At 40.7% G+C, this 21,553-nt stretch overlaps 1 protein-coding gene across 12 annotated transcripts in view; it reads left to right on the top strand.

Moving 5' to 3' along the window:
• Positions 1-20,354, top strand: part of LIMCH1 (LIM and calponin homology domains 1) — a 166,818-nt gene extending 146,464 nt beyond the window's left edge. For 10 of the 12 annotated variants that reach the window (XM_048941434.1, XM_048941431.1, XM_048941436.1 and 7 more), the window contains 14 exons: positions 50-143; positions 1,399-1,571; positions 2,167-2,272; positions 4,219-4,247; positions 4,857-4,940; positions 6,286-6,378; positions 7,430-7,534; positions 8,417-8,553; positions 9,286-9,410; positions 10,795-10,918; positions 11,435-11,521; positions 13,892-14,000; positions 14,728-14,830; positions 17,337-20,354. In XM_048941434.1, the coding sequence (XP_048797391.1) occupies positions 50-143; positions 1,399-1,571; positions 2,167-2,272; positions 4,219-4,247; positions 4,857-4,940; positions 6,286-6,378; positions 7,430-7,534; positions 8,417-8,553; positions 9,286-9,410; positions 10,795-10,918; positions 11,435-11,521; positions 13,892-14,000; positions 14,728-14,830; positions 17,337-17,362 (1,395 nt within the window). In that variant the 3' untranslated portion in view covers positions 17,363-20,354. The remainder of the gene's footprint in view (positions 1-49; positions 144-1,398; positions 1,572-2,166; positions 2,273-4,218; positions 4,248-4,856; positions 4,941-6,285; positions 6,379-7,429; positions 7,535-8,416; positions 8,554-9,285; positions 9,411-10,794; positions 10,919-11,434; positions 11,522-13,891; positions 14,001-14,727; positions 14,831-17,336) is intronic. The other 2 variants (XM_048941432.1, XM_048941433.1) reach the window with 2 other exon arrangements.
• The last annotated feature ends 1,199 nt before the right edge of the window (positions 20,355-21,553 follow it).

Here is a 21,553-nt window from a genome sequence, read left to right as displayed (position 1 = left end):
TCATACATCTTTCCATTTCCACTGTACTGACTGCCTCACTCCTCCACAGACCTTGCTGGGGGAAGCGGATCCGGCCACCAGCCAGCAGGCAGAAGGCAGCCCTGGAGCAGTGGGACACAGGAGCCCAGCAGAGCTGTCCCCAGGTGGGTGGATGGCTGCTGCCCCAGGCTGATTGCCCATCCAGGGAAGTGCCTCCCTCATGTGGGGAGATTAATTTGCTCATAAAATGCAAAGCTGCTCATGAGGGTGTTTCTGAAGCATTACTCAAAGTCTCAAAATACGAGTTTTATCATACTGAAATCATGAACTTTTTTTTGTCCATTTTTTTTAAATGGATCTATCAAAGTTCAGCTTGATGTGGGTAAGCTAAAAGTACTGTTTGAAATAGGTGTTTAAAGGAAATCTCTTCCTGTAATTGGCACGTAAATACACTGATCTGATTTCTGAGGATAAATGTGACCTAATGAGATCTTTGCTCTCAAGCATCAATGGGTACCATCACCCCAAGATCAGAAGCACATCCAGCCTTTTCTTGACAGCTGTGATGCACACTGGCTGTTAGCAATGTCAGCTGACTTAAATACTTGGTCTCATAAATAGAAACAGACCAGCCTTTCAGGTAGGAAAATCATTGCATAGCAGCACAGAGCTTAACAATCTGGAATTCCACCTGGTAAGTCACACAGAAGCTGCAGTCTAGCATTGAACCAGCCAATTTTCTTCTCAACAGTCAGTGGTGAGAAGCTGGGGATGTTTGTCTACAAATCACAAAGCCGCATTTTGTCGGGCTCCACACCTGTGAGCAACACTAAATGTTAAGCACTGATAGCAAAGGAAACTGACTAAGAAAACTGAGAGAATGTAAAAGCTAAAATAGTAAAAGGGTGGATTTTCATGGTGTCTGCTTTGCAGGGGTAGATGCCGTCCAAGCTGTGTGATCTTGTAGAGTAGGCAATGTGCGTAACTGGATAGCATGTTAGAGAAGGCTTCATCACACAGCTTTGGAATGTGCAGCACAGAGATCTGTACCTCAGCAGGCATGTTGTAGGCTGCAGCTCATTTCAGAGAATGAGAAGTACCTGATATAATAGAGTGGTCCTTCCCCCCATGAAGTGCCTCTGTGCTTTTGTTGACCATGACAGATGTCCCACGGTGGTGACCAAGTGAAGTGTCAGCATCTACTTTCTGTCAGGTGTATTTCATCCTTAAAGTTTTGTGTTCCCTGAGAGATTCACTTTACTTGTGTTGCAGAAAAGAGATTTAAAGTGTATGTATATACCTAACCAGTTTATGGGCTCAAAATATGCTCAGTAAGAAACTGGACTGTAAGAAATAAGTCAGTATTTTATTTGAAAAAATATTGTACCCTAATGACATTCTTTTGTATATGTGGAGTAGGTTCAGAACAAAAGCAATTCAAGTCAACTGTAGTTTGTGCCAGCCCTGTTGTGAAGAGCTTAGACTTTTCTCCTAGTCCTGTCCCTCCTGAGGAAACTGCTCCATGTGAGAAAGATGTGAAGAAACCTGAAGTGGAGAAGCAGAAGAAGGCAGCGCTCCCTGCTATGCAGGAGGTATGTACAGCAAGAAAGGGAGTGGAAAAGGAAACAAAGGTGGACCTCACAAAGAAATGTGTATTGTGCAAATAGCTGGTTGATATTTCCTCTCTGTGTAATGTTACATCAGGAGTTCCTTCAAAATATGTCAAGAAACGATGCTGAAGGTTGATCTCTGTGCCAAATCCAGTGATCATCAAGAGTCCCTCCTTCTGGAGGAACCTAGAAACTGGATGCTTAGCCTGCAAAGCCCAGTGCCTCCACTGTTGGGAGAGCAAGGCATTAAGAAGGTGTAAGCAGTGGGGCTTGCTGCATAGTCTTCTTAAAGTGTTGAATAAGCACAGCATTAAAGAATGGCTGTGACCATACTGATAACACTAGTTGTTGGTCCTGGGTTAGAATGAGCTTTCGTGTGCAGGATAGTGTGAATACTGAACTAATGGTTATTTTCCAGAACTTAATACTGCAAGTCTACGTTGTAATTCTGGAGACAGAAGCTTAATGATCTTTAATAATGTTGTTTCAGAAAATAAATGGAAAGGGTTTTAAGTTAACCTTTGATTGTATCTGCTGATTTTTTAATGCAGTTTTCTGTTCCAAAATGTCTGAACAGGTAATGAAACCGAATGCCCTAGAACAAGAAGGGAGTGTAGTATTGCCATTTTTGAAGAAATTGCCAGAGACCAGCCAGGTCACTCTGCATAATTCTGATCTGCAAGGTGAGCAAAAAGAAAGGTTGGAAGCTGCAAAGAACTCGGCTGAACATAACTAGATGTGTGTGTTGTGTTCAGGGGGAAATGCCTAATTATTGAACTGGAGATTTCAAGAGATAAAATATTTTATTTCTACTTTCATCTGACTGATAGAAGTCTGACTTCTGTGATGCAAAGGACTCTTCTTGCTGTTCCCTTTAAATGCAACAGCAGGATTGTGACATGGAGGAGGGGGAACAGGATAGGCACTAACTTGCACTTGTCAAGCTTAGCAATTGTTAGGATGCAGTGTTATGGCCATGACTATTATATTTTACTAGTACTGCTGCTCACAGATGAAAATGGCTTAGTGATTGGTTTTATCTCACAACAAAAATTCCTGGAGATTAATTCTGCACTCAGCTGTAGCTCGTGTTTATAGATAAACAATGCTTGTATCTGGCCACATCTTTGACCTGTGCAGATCACAAGTTCCTGCAAAGCAGAACTTTTTCTTTTGCCTTCCTGACAAAGTTTTGCTTGAGATTGGTAATGTTTAGTTGTTTTATTTCATCTTGATTTTAGAGATGCATATATGTGGGGATCGTGAAAGAGGAAGGGAGTAATTATCTGAAGCTGTCTTGTTTGTGTATGTGTAAGTAATGTAATGATTATCAGAGTGTTTTCAGGATAGGAATAACTGAAAGTAATACTGTTTAGTTTCAAGCACAAATCAGTTCAAATACTGGATAGCAGAGCATAGGTCTCCCTGGCATGTTCTGAGTGATGCTGAAACACTTGGCTGCTCTCTAGTGTTCACAGCACGTATATTACAAATAAGGTTCCACAATCCTTTAAAATGTGCATCTCCAATAGAAACGAATGTAAGAGTGAATTAGCACTATTGCTAGAACTCATACTGGGGCTTGGAACTAGATGATCTTTAAGGTCCCTTCCAACCCGAGCTGTTCTCTGTAAGATATAGGGTTAGGGACTATATTGCAAAAGTAGCATTCAAATCTGTGTTCTCCATGAGATCTACAAGTCCTTCAAGAGCTAGCAGTGTTGGGCCGCTTTTTACAAAGCTATTGCAGTAAGAACCCTGCTGATGGGTCTGATGGCCCATCCTCACCTGTTGACCACAGTTTCTTGTTCTGACCCTGTGCCGTTCCTGCAGAGCCGCCCCGCGGGGTCACAGTTCCGCTCAGGGTGCGGAATGACTGGCGGCGCTCCCGGTTTTTCTCACAGCCAGGTAATCACGATTTGAAGGGCAGAGCAGCTTAACCCCTCCACTGCCTCCAGTGCGAGGCATCCTGAGCTGTGGGGTGGGTGAGAGCCGGCAGTCACGGGGACTCATCCTTCCTCTCGCCTTTGTAGAAAACATCTATTCCTGTTGCACAGTTGACAAAGAGCTGTTGGGTTACGCATTGCTGTGGTGCTCTGGCTTCAGCACCCAAATGGAATCACTTACCTGTAAATACTTCTTCCTCAATTTGTTCTAATCAACCTAATCCAAAGATGTCTCAGTAGAAAATGGCAATGGCCCTCTTCGTAACTGTGGCTCTTGAATAGTATAGTTCCATCCTTGTCGCTTTGCTGTGCTTTTTCCTTTCTTGCACAGAGCCTGAAAGGGAAAAGTAGATCAAAGCAGGTAGCACTCAGTGTCCAGATCCCGCTAACGCTGTGGCCAGAAGTAGATGGCAGTAGCTAGTTTTAGAGTAGCATCTGATGTTAGTTACAATCATGCTCTTCTGTATCCCAATCAGAAGTAGTTTTGTTGGTGTTGGGCATGATCAATTTTTCTGGTTTCTTTGCTTGCAGTTCCTCTCTGCATTTGGTTGCAGGAGCAAGTAGGAAACTAACATGACGCTTTTTTGTACAGATACAGCATAGCATTAATTGCAGATTGAGCTCTTTGGGTTCTTTTGCTGTGTTTTAACTTTTCCTTTCCCTTTTTTTCTTTTTTTTAATAGCTGATCCTGGCAGTAGTGACAAATCAAATGTGAGTACCTTTTTTTCGCATTGTTGTTTTGGTTTAGAGATATGTATTTAACAAAAATGAAGTTTTTATCCAAACTGTCTTGTAACATCCCCAGTTAAGAATGAGAGAAGAAAAACAGAACCCAAATCAAGACATCATCTGAATCCATAACTTAAGTCTTCTTTTCTGGATAAAAATGTAAAGCAATTCCTTAAGCTGTTGTGCTGGTAGACATGAAATGAGAGAATGTATTTTACCTTCACAAACTGCTTTACATATTGAAAAGAAGATTGCAGAGAAAAAAAAATAGAAGTTTTTCTTAAATTTGGGTACCTGCAGGCATCTCTGTTCAGCGCTGCTTAGAGCTTTCTTTCAGTTCTTTTTCTTTCTCCCCCCCAGCTGTAGCTTCCCAAGCCTTTCTTTGCAAACCAAGTGGTTATTGTCTCACTTAGATACCCACAGGCAATCCCAAGTGTCAGTGAAGCTCAGAATATTGTCTGCTCACCAAGAGAACCATTATCTAGTTCAGAATTTGCATTACAACCCTAGCATTACTGTCAGAGCTGACTATGTGAAGTGGTAGCCTTGTGAAGTGTTGAAGTCTAACAGCTTGCTTTTCCTTCACCCCAGCGTTTCAATTTCTGGTCCTGGGACCCAGAAGAAGAGCGGAAGCGGCAGGAGAGGTGGCAGCATGAGCAAGAACGCCTACTTCAGGTAAGGAACGTGATCCTTTTCTTCCACTCCATGGCTCAGCTGCTTCCAGCTGCATTGTCCCTTTGCGCTAAAGTTGAGTGCTTCATGTCATGTCTTCCACGCTTGAAGCATTGGTAAGATTGGCTGAACTTTTCAGTATCAAAACGTAGATCACACCTTAATGAATCTGGCAGTATCACGGCCAGCTGTATTTATCACCACTCCTTGTGGATAGTTAAGTGAGTTCTTTGGCAGGTAAATGAGCCGTGCACTCTCTGTGGTTTGGGCATTCTTACTTCTCCCATTCCCACCCTCAGGGAATCTGGAAGGTCTTAGTTCTGGGTTCCATTACAGAGTTCAGCCAAGTGTTAATTTGCCACTATATTTAAATTACCTTCAGTGTAAACTGTTAATTACTTTGAGCCTCTTTCATGAGACTGATATTTTACTAACCTTGACTCTTAACATAATTCTTCTTTAAAATGGTAATTTAATTAGCTTCTTGTAGACTTTTGCTTCATTTACATGTTCTTCTTGGAGAACATCAAACAAAATTTGTACACAGAGGTAGTGGGTTTTTGTGTTGTTTGGTTTGGTTTGGCTTTGTTTTGCAAGGGGAAGAAACCCATTCTCAACAATCACTGTTTTTGCCTGGGGTGAGACTATACTGTAAAAAAAAAATTGCTTTTGTCTTAGCTGGGAGAAGTGCAATGTACCTGAGAACTTGAGTTTTCCTGTCTTTAAAATCTCTTTCAAGATCTCCTTGTGCTAAATCTTCACGTAAAGTTGTGTGAAAACTATTCTCGAGAAATGATCCCATCAAGGAGGAAAAAGAATTGCATAGCAATTACGAGTTTACCTTCTTCAAACCTTTAAACACTGTCTATTTATCTTCTAAACTTGTGCATGCCTTCATCGTTCACTAAATTGTACTGGCATCTCTCTTACATTAGTGCCAATACCAGCATCTGTAAAACCTGTTTGTTTCTATGCTACTTTGCTGAAATTGTTAATGCCAAAATGCATGCTTAAGTGCCTTGGGATGTGTGGTAGCTTTTCGCAACTCTTAAAACTTTATAACAAACAAGGAATTATTGACATTGTCTAGAATAAATTTCATTTCTTGCAAAGTGTATAAAAATATCTAACAAATTAAATTTCTTGTGGTTGCTTGTATTAACTGTAGGAGCTAGAAATTAGTAGGAAGAAGAAAGGAAACTTTTGAGACGCATGGATTCACATTTGTATTTCATCATGTTTCTTATAAAGCCATTCCTGACAGGCTTATTTTCACTATGGAGGTGCTACAGAATTTACTTCTAATACAGAATGCTTTGTACTCACCTCTATTTGTCTCCACTTACAGGAGAAGTATCAGAAGGAGCAAGACAAACTGAAGGAGGAATGGGAAAAGGCACAGAGAGAAGTTGAAGAGGAGGAACGTAGATACTACGAGGAGGTATAAAGCTGAAAGGAGGAGGTTATTTATTGGCTTTTTTTCTATTTAAATGCACTCAGTTATGAACCAAAAAAAAAAAGAAAAATCCCACTAAGTTAATAAGCAAAAAGTCTTCTCAAGTTTGAATTCTCAGGAGAATTATTTCACTTAAATACTACCATAGGCACTGGGGAAAACTATCTGAATATTTAGATAAGTATCCTCAGAATCTCTGCACAGGTGGAGGTGCCTGATTGCTGTGCAAGTCTGGTGAGTCATAACGGTTGTTTTTGGGCGTGCTCAGGCTCCCCTCCAGAGAGAGCCTTTTGTGCTTTGGCATATACCTGGTGCCTTGGTGGAATTCCAGGTGAAATTGTCTGCCTTGGGCATCATCATGTAGATGTGTTGTTAAACAGCCTTGTTTCTCAAAAACAAACAAAAAAAAAAGAAAAAAAAAAAGAAAAAAAAAAAAGCAGAAACTGTTCAAAGCTTGCAGCTGTAGAGTAATAACAATATAGACAAAAATATTTTTATTCTGTTGTATGTAAGTCATTATTGCAGGAAATTGGAAAATATCAATGTTGTCTGTCTAATTGTGCATTACACAAATTGATGTCTTATTATCTGTGCTTGAGAATCATGCTTGTGGTCTCAACAGGAGGTAATTTTTTTCAAGTTCTGGAACACATTTCTTATGTACCAAGTGTAATTTCATTTTTTTATATGTAATTTCATTGACTGACGTTGTGAGAAACAGTGGTGTCATCCCAACTGGAATATTCTGGCTAGTTTTGGACATCCCATTTCAAAAGAGTAAGATGAAAGGAAAAAGAGTACAAAACATTGAAGTAAATTAAAAATTGAGTTATTACCATTATTCTTGTTAACACAAGCCCTTACCTAGCCATTTAAATACAAAAATGTATTCAAATGTAATGTATTCAAACTTAATGCTTCTATTTTTTAGCATATAGGTGACGTTCTGCTTATTTGGTGTTGGGTTTTGTTTTGTTTGTTGATTTTTTTTTTTTTTTTTAAGTCTTGTTCTCTCCTGGTTCTCTTTTTTTCTTAGGAACGTAAGATAATCGAGGATACTGTAGTTCCATTCATTGTTTCTTCAAATTCTGCAGAACTCCTATCCTCTTCTTCCTCTACCACTGAAGGAAATAAAACAGCGGTGAGTTTCTTGTGGAGTCATAAGGCAATAAAAGTCAAAGCCATCTTGAGTGCAGAGTTTCAATCTTTGCTAAAGGCTAACAGTGTGGGAACAATGAGAGTAAGAGTATTTCCTGGATCCCTTTCACAGCTGGTGATACCTCAGATTAGTGTAACTTGTGTATTTTTACAAGCAAAGAACTAAAATCCCATGCCAACTGCCATAGTCCCATTTTTTATTAGAATAGAGGGTGAAACTTACTTTCTTTTGCAGCTGCTTCTCTTCTTTGACTAGTGCTGTGAAAAAAGTCACCTGTTCCAGTTTGTTTTACCTACCTTCTCAAAGCCAACAAAATCTGAAGTTGTTTCCCTGCATCCAAAATCATAATTGTATGACAGTGCTTTAAGCACATCTAAGTTGAGATTGAATCCAGCTTTTTCACTTTTCCTCCTTTTCTCACTGATCATCCTTTCTAGAAAGCAGCAAAACAAACGCGGGATGATTACTCTCTGATTCTCTTATGCATTCTGCCATACAGAATGTTTAACTTGGTGTATCTTGCATATAATTGTTTGCCACGGAACAGAGAATGACACCTCAGAGGATATCAGTAGAATAAATGCAGGATTCCCAGACCAGTAAGGTCTGTTTAGCTTCTCAAATTCATTCAAGCTTTTCCGCCAGATGGGAATTTTACTTGGTTATCTTGAATGCTGTCTCATAGTTGGTCAATATATAACTTTTTGTTTCACGTTCCACTTAATATAATTATTTTATTATTTTAGCTTATTTGTTATTTACAATGCTACACAATATACCTCAGTGCAGCCTGTGCGGTTCTCATATGTGTGTTAATGCTGAGTTCAAGGGAGGCTCCTGGTTCCATCTCCTGCTGTTTTCCAGAACACAAGTGATTCAAATGGCTCTCCAGAGGAAGGCAAACCAAAAGAAGTTACAAGGCAGAAAAAGCTGCTTTGGGAACAGGACAGTATGCCATCTCTGAAAAACAAGGAAAATGAAGGCTGGCAAGAAAAGAGGAGGTATGGACCCCATGGAGCTTTCTGTTCTGTAGAGTTCTGGAACATCACATTTGCCCATGATTGATGCTGGAGCATCTGACCTCTTTGGCTTGGTGTTAGGTGTAATACAGCCTGATCAGGCTTACACATGTATGGCACACACAGTGCTAGTATCAGAAACCTCACCATCTCAGCATTCAGCTTTGTTGAGAGGTTGTCACATCATCCAGATCAGAATTAGATCTTACAGCTTAGATAGAACAGACATCTGAGTATGGCATTGCACTATACTTTGCATGTGAATTTCACTAGGCGTATGGATGAATGGAGAAGCAGTAGCTATTTTCACTCAGAATCTTTCTGAGATTACCTGGTTACCTTGGAAATGCCATATTCAGACTTGCTAGGTGGTGTTCAAAGTCCTGGTCTTCATCAAACTGGTAAACACAGCTTTCACAAGAGAGGCATCTGATGGTGCTGAATAGTGTATAATTAAAACTGAGAAAAGCTGTTTCTGTGTCAAATAAACCATTTTCCACAAATCCAAAGTGATTTCTAGTGCATGTAAGTGTCAATGTATGAGGGAGGAAGGACGCATGATATGTTTAGAGTCAAATCTGACTGTTACCCATTGGTTTGTCAGACAAAAATTGTGCACGTAGTAGACTTAAATTAAAAAGTCTGATTTTACCATTATACTGTTGCTGGATTTATTTTTGTGGCTTCATCTGTACATCTATATACTTTTCTTAGCAGTGGAAATAAGGTGCTCTCAGGACTCCCAGAGATGGGTATCTTGAAAGGAGGTGACCAGGAGCACCAGGTGCCAGTGATGGAGCGCTGCTCGCCTGCCCAGTTGAATCTGCCACTGGCTCAGGGTGAGAGACATGTGCATGTATTCTTTTCCAAATAGGAATCTTGTGGGTATTTACAATGGTTAGCAAACTAACTCAGGAAAGTTCAGAAATTGCAGTACGCTTATTTCCTCAAAATGAATATCTTGGATTCAAGAATTGTTTTCTGTTAGTAAAGATAAGCGTGTTGAGGTGAAATTTAAAACCTTATTTACATCAGCAATTAATGCTTTGACTGTAGGTAGAAATCTCATTTTCAATAATTTCACTTGGAGTTATTTTCCATCTGTTATGTAATCATCCATACACACAGAATTTATCTTAATACATCTCTTTTGAGCATCCAGGGATATTGCTGGTTTGGGAGTGAAGGAATTTCTCCAAGGTATTATTGTCAACAGGGTCACCCTCAAAAAAGGGAAGAATTTTCTCTGTGAAGAGAAAATGAGTAGGACAAAGTATAGGAAGCAAATGTAGATTTTGAAAGCAAGTTTTTAGGTCTTTGTTTTCAGTCTGGCATAAAAATTGATGATGCTAAGAAATGAACTGTCTACGGATAGGAAAGGTTTCTGTATTATTACTTGTTCCAAATGCAAATTCAGTTTATTAAATTTAACAGGTTTACTCACCTTGCTGCAACTTTATTGTGTTCTTAGTGCTCTGGTAAATGTTGCTTAAGTAAAGAAAACAGAAGATGCTGCCCAGCATGTTGGTTTTGTAGTTGTGATTAAGCAAAACCCAAAGATTTGACAGCTTAACATCTGCTAATAAGGCTTTTTCTAGGTTCTCTTCCACAACTTGTTCCACCATTAGTATTCTGACAGCTCCCTTCTTTTCCCTTGACACATCACATCTTGTTCCCTCCTTAAGACATTGAATAATCAGGATTAGGACTTTTTTGACATTGATATCAAAAGTAGGTAACGGGCCTTTCATCGGCCCAAGTACAGCTTTTTTTCTCCTCTAACCAGTTGGTTGGTGCTTTGAAAGGTAAGGCCCTTCCTGACCAGTGAGCCACAAAATTGGTCAGGAAGGATCTGCATGGCATGCTCATCTCACAGGTGGGATGCTCTGCTGCCTGTGCACTACAGTTCACTGCGTATTGCTGCTGTCACTGAGCCTTATGCACCCATCTGAAACATAAGTAACTTAAGTGAAGTAATAGAAACAGCAGTGCTTTCAAAGAGGTGTGGGTCATCTGAGGAGAGGTTTGGGAATGTGAAAATACTCCACTGTGTAACTGAAAGCTCCTGGTGCTTTCTTACAAGAGTCAGGATGGTTGTCTTCACCTCATTCCGACTTTACCTCTCACACACTTTATGGTGCACCCACAAGTTGTACTGGTTAATCAGCACTGACAAAAAGCACTTTGTGTTCAGCTTTGAGATGTCCCCACCTCTCATTTCAGATGTCCCATGGAACCAGCAGCTGCTGACGAAGCAGTCCCTGCACCGCGCAGAAGACGCCCGGCAGAGATCACTTCTGGGGCAGAGTGCAGGGCAGCAGCCAACCTCCACAGGGGAAGGGAGGAGGTGAGGATACAAAATAGAGGTTATTGTAGAGTGTGAGGAGTCGTTCTGGCTCCTCTATATTCTTGCTCAGCATTCTCTGTAGGTTAAGTTGGCTCAATAAAATCTGCCTCATTGAAGTCAGTATCTGAGAGCTTCTTCCCCAGCTTCTAAACATGCAAAGATTGTTTCATTCCAGTTCTTTAAGGATTATGACATTTAAAAGGAGACATGTAGAGAGTAGTATTTTCTTTCTGCTGCAAACTTTGGTTGATGAGGTTTTTTCCTTCTCAGGGGTCAACACGTGAATGAATGCCTTGTGAGCAATAGCAAGCAAACTGAGGTGGTGAACCAAAATATTTGTGTTGTTTTTCATTGTATCAAAACAGCAGGGGACAGCAAATTTATAGCTTGTTTTCCTTCAACAAAATCTTTGGAGCTGGGAATCCTGAGATTCATTCAGTAGAATTTCTCAGTACAAAACCTCAGTTTTCGCTTGTTTTTCAGTTGTAGCAATACATTTTCTCTCCTTTGCTTTAGGGCAGGCTGTCATGAGAACTTTCGATCCGGGCCTTCGTCTCCCTGCTCACCTGCTGCACCAAGTCAGTCACCCAACAGGTACAAAAGGTCAATAAGAAATTCCGCAGACTGAATACATTTTGTGGTCACTGGTGAACTGCTACAGTGTAAACTATATTTGTGTTATGTAGATGCAATATTAATTCTTCTAAGTGTTGCAGCTCATAACCATCTACATAATAAATTTGTCGCTCCCTCTCCCTTATTTCCTGCCTACTTCAGCAGTACTGTTGTGTTTTAAAATAACACAGTTCAGAAAGCAGCTATAGGACTGCTTGATCATTGGAACTTCAGTGAAATTGAAATGGGATAATATAAGCCCCAGTCAAAAGCAGGCAGTTAAGCGTGAGTTCAGAGCAGTTAAGCCAAAGGATATTGTCTTTATTGTCAATAGTCACATGCTCAGGAGTAAGTTGTGTCCCTGATTCTGTCAGGCAATGAGCTGTGCATTTTGCAGTGAATAGATGTTCCAGCTCTAAATAGATAGCAGCTGTAGCTTGACTGAATCACTGATAACTTCTCATGTATTAAATCAATTGGTTTATTAAATAGCACAATCATACAACACAGAAACCTTAGAAAGACTTTGTTCTATTTAAATTACATTTTTCTTCAGGCTTGACAGCCACTGTCATTGTCATGAAACTGTTGGGAATTCTTAGTGTTAATAATTTCTTCATTTCTTTTCTGACAGTAGCTGCAGTTTTGGTGGTATTGCACGTTGTTTATTGCTACACATTACAGCTAATCATGATAGCTAGTTCATAGTACTTAAAAGTTATAACCTGACATGTCTCCATTTTCTGAGATCTCCTGAAATAAATCTGAGTTTTGAAAATAATGGATAAGATGTAATTAATTCTTACAGTAAAATGTTAGAAAACTTCCTTTAAAACTTCCTTTAAATTTTTTTCCCAACACACTTTATTCTTTGATTTGACATTTGACCTTGGCCATATAGTAACTCTGATAGTGGAAAAGAAGTGAAGACAAAGGTGAATTCAAAGATATGGCAATCAGAGCAGATTGCTTATTGTTGTAGGGAAGAGAAGAACCCAAGGAAGTTATTCTAAAAATAATAAAAAGAATGAAATATGAAAAGGCAGTGAAGTGCCTGTGCTATCCAGTATATGTGGTGGGATAAAAAATTATAAGTGCAGTAGTGGCAGAGATTAGGTGGAAGCAAATGCAGTTTTCTGCTTGTGATGAGTCTTTCTCTGCTTCTATCTCTTCTGGGGAAAAAAAAAAAAAAGTAGCTTTTTAATTGTGATGCAGCCCAGATCTGTCTCTATTGGTGGTTCATTAGGTTGCTGCACTGGAAACATGAAGCACAATATTGTAAACTTGCTTATCTGTATATAATTTCATCAAACCATCTCCTCAAAGTTCTTGACATATCCTGAAATTTCTCTCTTGGTTTCAGCCCTGGCTGAAAAAAAAAACTTGTATGACACATAATCACAAGAGATTCCAGTTGTTCTCAGGTTCATCTCATCAGATGAACATCAGTTCTGGCAGGCTAACACACAGGTGAGAAGGGAAGAGTGTGAAAAGCGAACGACTGTATACCTGTACTGCCATTAAAAACATTATGAAAAAGAGTGTGTGGGGCCCAGCTGTCATCAAACAGCTGATCTATTAGAAATGTCTAAACAGGACTGAATCTGAGGTGAAAGCTGAAGTATTTTCACATTGCAGATGGAAGTCTGACTTCAGCTCTAATCTAACAACTTGGAGTATAACAGGCATGTAGCTGCAGCACCATAGGCTAAAATGAGTTACTAAGTGCCTGAAGCTTGGTCTGCATCACCACTTATGCTGCTGCTGTTAACTTAGCCAGCTGGTTGAGGTGTAAAAGCAGCATTCCTGCCTTTTGACTTGCATATGGAAACCTATCTGTAAACAAATGGAGAAAATTCCAGGCTGAGAATCTGAGTCAGGTAATATATGTATCTGCTCTGATATCTTCATCATTGACTGAGTCCTGCTAAGACACCAGCATTATCTGAGTGTGAAAAAGCTGAAAAAATAAAATAAAAGCAAAGAGGCTTGCATTTCCCTTGATGTAGCACAGATACTGATAGGGAAATAGGTTTGAGCTCCTGCGCATTTGAGCATTTGAAGCCTTCTGCTTGGTTGGCTGTGTGGCAGATGCAGAGGCTAATGCAGCAAAAGCCTGCTTTAATCCCAAAGCTCAGTCAGAATCTTTATTTCAAGCAATATTTTGAAGCATATGTGTCTTCTGTTAAACTAATGGTCTTTTCCAGTAGAAAAATTCTAAATGATTGAAGGGCCAATGTGCGTCTCTGATGTGAACCTGCTCCTAATGCTTCTTCCCCTCATTATGTCCTTCCCCTTAAGCACTTGGTTGTGTTTTAGTTTCTGGTCTGTTTTCTTAAAGCAGTGTTTTTCTCCTAGGTCTGTCAGTGGAAAGAAGCTTTGTTCCACCTGTGGGCTTCCTCTTGGCAAGGGAGCTGCCATGATTATTGAAACGCTTGGTCTTTATTTCCATATTCAGTGTTTCAGGGTATGTCTCTTACTGTGTCCACCTGCACAAAATCTCAAGTCATCATTCAGCGTGAGGAGAAAGTGTGTTGAGGTCTACAGATATGGAACTGGAAAAGAGAATAGAGGATTGCACGCTTGTTACATTTGTTTGTGGACAAGTGAAAGTAACATTAACTGTAGCTAATGTGTTTGTTGTCAGACATATTAGGTTAAACCTATCACTTAGTAAGTAGACTTAGCTTTGCTTGCAGAGGGAAGCATCTAATAACTTTCCAGTTATTTCCACAGAAATACCTTGTAACCATGTCTCGGGTAATGACTCAAGATAGTGTTGGCTAAGTAGCTCAGAAAGTGTCCCTTGGAGATATCTCTATCCCAGTTGATATTAACTGTTTGTGAAACTTTACTTTTAGATATCTACTCATAATAAACCTCTGGCCTTTCTAAGCTTTGTCCTGCACAGATTGGCTCCAGAATGCAACGTAAAAATCAAATGTCTCTTAAAATCACTAGACTTCATTTCTGTGTGAGTGGTGACTGCTGAAGTCCAGTCCTAAAATACCATTTGGCCTAGAGCAAACTTGTCACTGGTTTGCACTGCTCTACAGGACTATGGGTTGGGTTTTGGGGGGGGTTATTTTTTCTGACCGTTCTCAAAGCTATTGAAACAAAAGTCAAAATGTTGGGAGAGCTGTGACAGATGCTAGGATGTGATCTGTTGTCCTTTACTGTGCTTCAATTGGCAGTGTGGCATTTGCAAGGGACAGCTGGGAGATGCAGCAAGTGGGACAGATGTCAGGATTAGAAATGGTCTTCTGAACTGCAATGATTGTTACATTCGATCCAGAAGTAAGTACCAAATCCTGTCCTACAGTCTCTGTGCATTCTTTTTTTCTGATTTCACAGTGAATTCTAATAATACTGTTTCCATGCTTTTAACTGATGGGCTTTTCTCCTCCTAGAAGAAGTGCATTATGCCCAAATGGCTTTGCAACTCAGGCATAGCTTTGTCTTTGGAAGGGGAACATCCCAACCTCATTTGAGACATCCTCTTGTAACATAAATACTTTCAAGCCCAGTAAATCTTGCCCAGAAAATATCTGTCCAGCAATATTAGGCTTAAAGGTTGCTCCAGTGCATAAACACAAGCTTTATACTGTGCACACACTATGTGTCCTGGAGGCTTGGATCTGTCACCTCACGTGAGACAACCCAGATACTTCCACTAGGTCTAGAACTCTGGGCCTTATTTGGTGAAGTTTTTGTTTTCTTTTGTTTTGTTTTTAATGTCTCTAAACGTCTATTTGTACAGAAATAAGTGAGGGAAAATATTAGGAATTATCTGTAACTTCCCATAATGAACCCTTGTGGTGGGATCTCCAGGCATAGTTTGCTGCAAGTATTGAAGACTGAGACAGATAACTGCATGGCAAAGAAATCCTAATGTGTTTTTCAGTCCTGGAGCCAGTCACTTGAAAATTCTTTCTAGTGCTGGGTTTCTAAGACTTGTTACCAAATTGCTGGAGCGTTTTGGAAGGCACAGAAAAAAAAATGGGAGTAATCTTTGCCTTCCTGTTACCTGTCAGTGTTCTGTGTATACACTGCCTACAGCTGTAATTGAGGAGTAGGGATATAGAGCACTTTTCTCCTATTTCTGCTCTTTCTCCTCCTCTCCCTCCAAAGCAGTAGACATCCAGGAGTCAGGAAAGCGCCTCTGATTTTTTTTTCTCTCAGGTATTTCATGTCAGTGACATTTCCCCATCAGCAGAGCTAGGGGGTGCTGTTGTATAATTATTTCCTTCGTGCTTTTTTTGAATTCTACTGTGAAATGTTAGCAACGTTTTGTATTAACTGTTTAACCTAGTGCACTTAGAAACAGTTTTTCCCTCGAGTCTCGATACCATAAAACTCCCTCCTGTAGGTCAAGTCCTCATCTTTACAATGCACATTTAGACATCTGCATCTACACGAAAAAGAGAAGAATGTGATAAAAGTCATATTTTTCTTTTCTTCATAATCCTTTTTGCTTAAACAAGAATTGAGGTCCCATAGGGATAGCTGAAAGCTTAATTAGATTATGTGTCAGCCTGTATGCTGTAGAAATCATTCCATTATCATTTCTACTGCAGCATTGCTAGAAGAGGCATCACAGAAGTGATGTACAGTGTTTTGTGCTGGGAGATTTTGCATTTGTGCATTTTGAACACAATAGGAATCAGGCTGATGACTGTGGGAATAGGTTTTGTGGAGATGGATACTTTCTGAAAAATAATAATGGCAAAGGTTTGGGGTTTTTTTTTTTTCCTGCAAACTGCCTCTTTGTGCTGTGTCTGTGCCTCATGCAAAATCTCAAAAACTGGTTCATGTTGACAAGCTCAAAGGGACCTGCTTTGATGTCATCAACCTGCAAACATGGTTACACTCTCATTTTTAACTTAAATTTGATGAACTCCACTTCTGAAATGAAGAACAAACTGGTGCAATGCTCATGTGCTGCTTTCTGGTTCGACAGAGTCTGCTGCTAAATATAAAATGAGTTGCTTTCCTCTGCCCTGTTGAACTCTAAAAAGCCTACACAGCAGTGTACACAGCTGATGATCTCTGACAAACCCGTGGTTGATCAGTATTGCTCTGAAATGCTTACAGACATCTCAGTGAAATATTTTGACTGCCAGCATCTTGCTTATTTGAAACTGGGGGTGATTTTTTTTTTTTTTTTTTTTCCAAAATCAAGTCTGAAAAACCTTAAGAGAAAAATGCATTAAAGATTTTATAGCAGCCCAGGGTATATTTCTGCTTTCTAAATGAAAACGGATAAGGGATTTTGGTAGATTATTTCTCTACCCCAGAACCTCCCCATGGCAATTACTGAGGGGAGCTCAATATTGAATGATAAACATACAAACAGTTACAGATCTGTGGATGTTGAAGTCAAAGGCGAGCAGCAAATTGAAGAGATTCTCTGTGTGGCCAAGTGACACAAGGGCTCTGTATTGTCAGATAACACAAACCAGGCACAGCTGAAGATGACTCATCAGCCCTTTGCTTCACTGTTTTGCCACTGCAGAGCCTAAAAGTAAATGTACCCCCAAGTACTTCCAGAACAAATGAAATAAAAGTGCGTGCAGATCGCAAATGGCACGGAATTCTTTGCAGTTGGTGCCCCAACTTTGCGGGGAGGAGGAGAATCAGGGCACAAACGATACATATTTCCCGGTTGTTTTTTTGTTTTTGTTTTGTTGTTGTTTTTTTTTAATGATAGAGATGGAAGGAAGAAAATCCTTGGCATTCCATTTTCTTCAGGAAAAATGTTTGTTAACATTTGTAAGCTAACAACTTTGTTTTGTTTTTCCAGCTGCTGGACAGCCAACTACATTGTGACGTGACTTTCAGTGCTAGTAACTTTCAAGGAGGAACTCTCTTCTCACATGTATCGGCTGCCTCCAGACAATCATTTGTAAGAGCTTGAATTCATGGACATCGTGGCTCTCATCTCATTTTGAAAAGCTCATACAAGTGCTGCACCTGCTCCTTTAAAATGCAATATGTTGGTTTTCCCTTTCTTAAGAAATTTGCAGAATATGTATGACCATATTTGTTAAGGCAAAGCCTAAGTACTATAACAACAAAAACAAATCCCACCTTTTCAGGTATGTTTATGATTTTCAGTCTGTTACTTTGTTCTCCTGAAAGTAATAAGAAAATAAACATGCAATAAAGCTGTTTTGTGTTAACATTTCTAGGAATTAAAGTTTTGAGTTTACAGAGCCTTTATAGAATATGCCAAGTTGAGATGAGAAGTAATTTTAAGATAGCCTCTAATCATTGCATTTGAAAAACTAAGCATCACAGCACATGACTGCTCTGTTATAACTGAAGCTATAACTTTTTTTATACAGAGACTAGTTTGATAATACATCCTGTAATTCTGAGACGTTTTGTGTTTATATTACCTTCAGCGGAGGGTAGGAGTTATACAAATAAATTATTGCACCTTTAGCAATAGGATTTTTTGTTTGTGTACCTCAAGTAATGTTCATGACTATAGCTTGGTATTCTCTCAAATAAAGATTTCTTCATTAAACCTAAAGACTGTATACCGTTAACAACTGCAAGGTTCCCATCAGGAGCAGTCCTCCTCAGCAGGTTCAGAAGCCAGTGTTGTTATGAAGTTTAAGGATGGGGTGATTCAGGGGGAGGCTGCGGCGTGGGCGGACGCAATGCCTTGTGAGTCTGTGAGCTGCAGAGCGATGGTTACAGTGAAGCTTTCCTGGTTGTGCAGCATCCCGCTGAGGGGCTGAGTTGTTCTGAGGTCTGCTGTTCCACTTGCAAACACTGTGCATGGTTGAAATCTCATGGGGAGAAATACGCGTGTGTTTGGCCCTCTCCAGAGTTCTCCCATTAGTTCAGCACTGAATTACACAGCTGTGAAGCTCTGTTTTCCATCCTCCCAGACAAAATGAGCAAAACCGACAAGCGTGGAACACGGGCACGGAAGCTGATAGCGACAGGCAGTGGCTTGCTCCAGTGTTTATGCTTTTCAGTGAAGTGTGTGCTCCTTGTGAAGAGTTCCTGCAGCTTGTGGAAACAGCAGCTAGAGCTGTGTGAGCTTGTCAGAACACACAGATGAGTTTAGGTGATGTGGTACAGCTGTAAAATACAAAGGAAATGGTTATTTGCAGTATCCCATTTTAGCTGTTCGCAATGCAACTTAAATGGAGGGAAAAACATCAACTTATTTTGCCTTAGAACCGTGATTAAGTTATAGAGATTTATGTATGTGCTCATCCATTTTCTTTTGATTTGCTGGGAAACGGAAATCAAGTTGTTATTAGGACAGCAATAATTTGGGGTTGTAACATAGCTGACAACGATTTGTTTAAACAAAGGCAACTGCTTGCATGTGAGCTGCACACCGATTGAGAACTGCACGTCACTGCCAGCACATGGGCAGTGCTGTCATCTGGGGACATCGTGGCGATGGGCTGGGAAGTGTCACCTCCTTAAATTGTGCCTTAGAAAACACAAAGCTGTTGCACACCGTCAGCGATGACTTACGGATGCAATATATCCAAAACCCTGAAGTCCTTCATGGGCTTCACATGGGGAATAATTTTTAAAAAACTGAAAATCAGAAAAATCCTTTGGGAGTAGAAGAGTGAAGCCCAATATTTTGATTAACATGATTTGTTGCATGATTTACTGTTAGCAGGTTTTGGTAACCAGCATGGTTACCCTTTGCATGTGGTCAATGTAATGTTTTCCTGCAGATAATGCATAACAAGAAAAAGCAAAAAGCAGATTTTATACACTGCTTCGTTCATCTGCGCAGTTCCATGTGCTGCATTAAGGGTATGTGAACATACACAGTGCCTGGGCCTAAGTTTTGAAGAGCTTTAGTGCATGCGTGTGTGTCTGTTTGGTCCCAGACACAGCTTCCCCCCGTGCTGTAGTGTAGGTGTGCAGGAGAGCTGGCGTCACAGATGGGGTGTGCTTATCCTGAACCTTGTGAGGAGAGCCCCAGATGTCTGGAGCATGCATGGGACTGAAATGCATGAGCAGGGATTGGGCACAGCATCTCTGGGCTGCTCAGCTTATCCCATGTCTGTCCACAGTGTCAGATGTGCATGCTGTAGTGAATATGATTGTATGTAAAGCAAAAAGAAGCAGCAGAGTCCTCAGGCTTCAGATTTCCCCTTAGTGAGCATCTGTTCACCAGCACAGAATAGTTTTCAACAGTCTTCTAAATCATACATACCAACAGCTTACATTTGATTTGTATTTCCTTTGGAGTCTTGCATGGCAAATTCATTCAGGCTAATTTCTTTTGTTTTATTTCCATTCTTTCCTGTTTCAACCCATGACTATGATACATTTCTTATCAGGAATTTTAAGCACAGAAAGAAAATAACGCTTCACGACATTTGAATTACAATGTAAATGCATTCGTTGCAAAAAGGATTTATTATTGCTAAGCACGTACAATGTATGTAATGGGTTCTAAATGTTTCAAAACTTATTTAGCCTCTCATTACTCCAGAAAACCTGACTAAGTGTCATAGCCCATCTGTGTCCCACTGTCCCTCTCCCTGTGGTGTGTTTTCTTTGCTGTGTAGTGTTACTGACACCGCACATCTGTAGTTTCCAATCAGTGTCCCAAAGGTCAGTGCACCGGAGGGGACCATCCCTATGTGCGTGTCCAGTCAGGGCAGGGATTGCTGTCCTTGCTGTGCTGATATTGAATACCATTTACACTAATCTTTCCTTCTTTTTATTTATTCTAAAATGCCTCTGGAAATTGGGAAAACTTGTCTAAAATGCAACAGCTTTTGTAGTAAATGTATGTTTATAAATAAAATGTTGATTACCTTTGGTGGTGTCTCTTTACTTATTGTAACTAATTTGCTGTGCTGTGTGTGGTGTATTTGTCAAATGCGACTGTGGGGTGTGAGCATCCCACAGTAAAAAGCTGCCACATGGTTGGTGTAGGCTGAGCCTCGCAGAAGTGGAGTGGGACAGGAAGGGAGGCATGCAGGGGAAGGACACAGCTCCAGGGCTACTGCTCCAGGGTATGTAGAAGGGCACGTGTGCCTGATGTGAGAAATAGCAAGCACAGATGGCTTCCTGTGGCTGTTGTGGCTGTGAGTTGAACCCAAAGCCTCTGAAGGCTTTTCACTGATGGCAGTGGGCTGTGGTTCAGATGATGGCTCAGTAAAACACTTTAGGTTTGCAGAACTGAACTTGTGCTTGGGTAATTCTGTTTCTAGGTATTTCTAAGAGTTTGTGCTTGGCTGTGCATGTGCTAATTTGTGGATCCCAATCAGTCTCTGGTTACTTCAGCAGTAACCAGCAGAACACTCACACCAAGTTCTGAGCCCCTTTCTCTTCCTTTTATCTGGGCACTCTGGATGGCCGGTTTGATTCTGTGCCAGAAGCACATCTCAACTGTTAGATGAGTCACAGAGAAGCATGGGCAATTTGATTTTTTCCAAAAGTAGATTTTTATCCTGATGCCTGGATCCTAGCTGCCTTAATGGAACTACACCATTTCTGCTTAGCTGAGGGCCAGGAGCTGTGGGTGCACCAGGTGTCCTGAGGGGGGGGGGGGGGGGGGAGGGAGCTGGCACCAAGGCTTCTGGGCACAGCTTTGGTGACTGTTCATCAGGGATAGTGGTTGCTGCCTGCTTTCAGCTCTGTGACAATCAGCTGTAGGTGCAGCTCTGGCTGTCTGATTTAGCAAAGTGATATATGTGGTCAAATGGTCCCCTTCCTGACGGCAGGCAGTGGTTAGAGATGGTGCTCAAAGAATTTGGGGAGGGCAATCGCTCTTCTCTGCTCTCCTGGGGACTGGGTGGCAGCAGCGCAAGGTGACAACAGCTCTATCTCAGGGACACGACCACAGTGAGGGTAGGAAGGACTGTGGGCACTGGGACCAATCAGGTCACCCCCCCCCCCCCCCCCGGGTTGGAAAGCAAGTGCCAGAAAAATGCATCTCCTTTAAGGCTGAATAGGGCTCCGCTACACTACTAAAAGCCTCCGGTAGGAATGTAATTTCATCTGAATTTCCTGATA

This window comes from Lagopus muta, chromosome 4, assembly GCF_023343835.1.
Source record: "Lagopus muta isolate bLagMut1 chromosome 4, bLagMut1 primary, whole genome shotgun sequence".
NCBI classification, from domain to species: domain Eukaryota; kingdom Metazoa; phylum Chordata; class Aves; order Galliformes; family Phasianidae; genus Lagopus; species Lagopus muta.
Note: the sequence above shows the minus strand (reverse complement) of the source record. Positions and strands in the feature narration are given on the sequence as shown.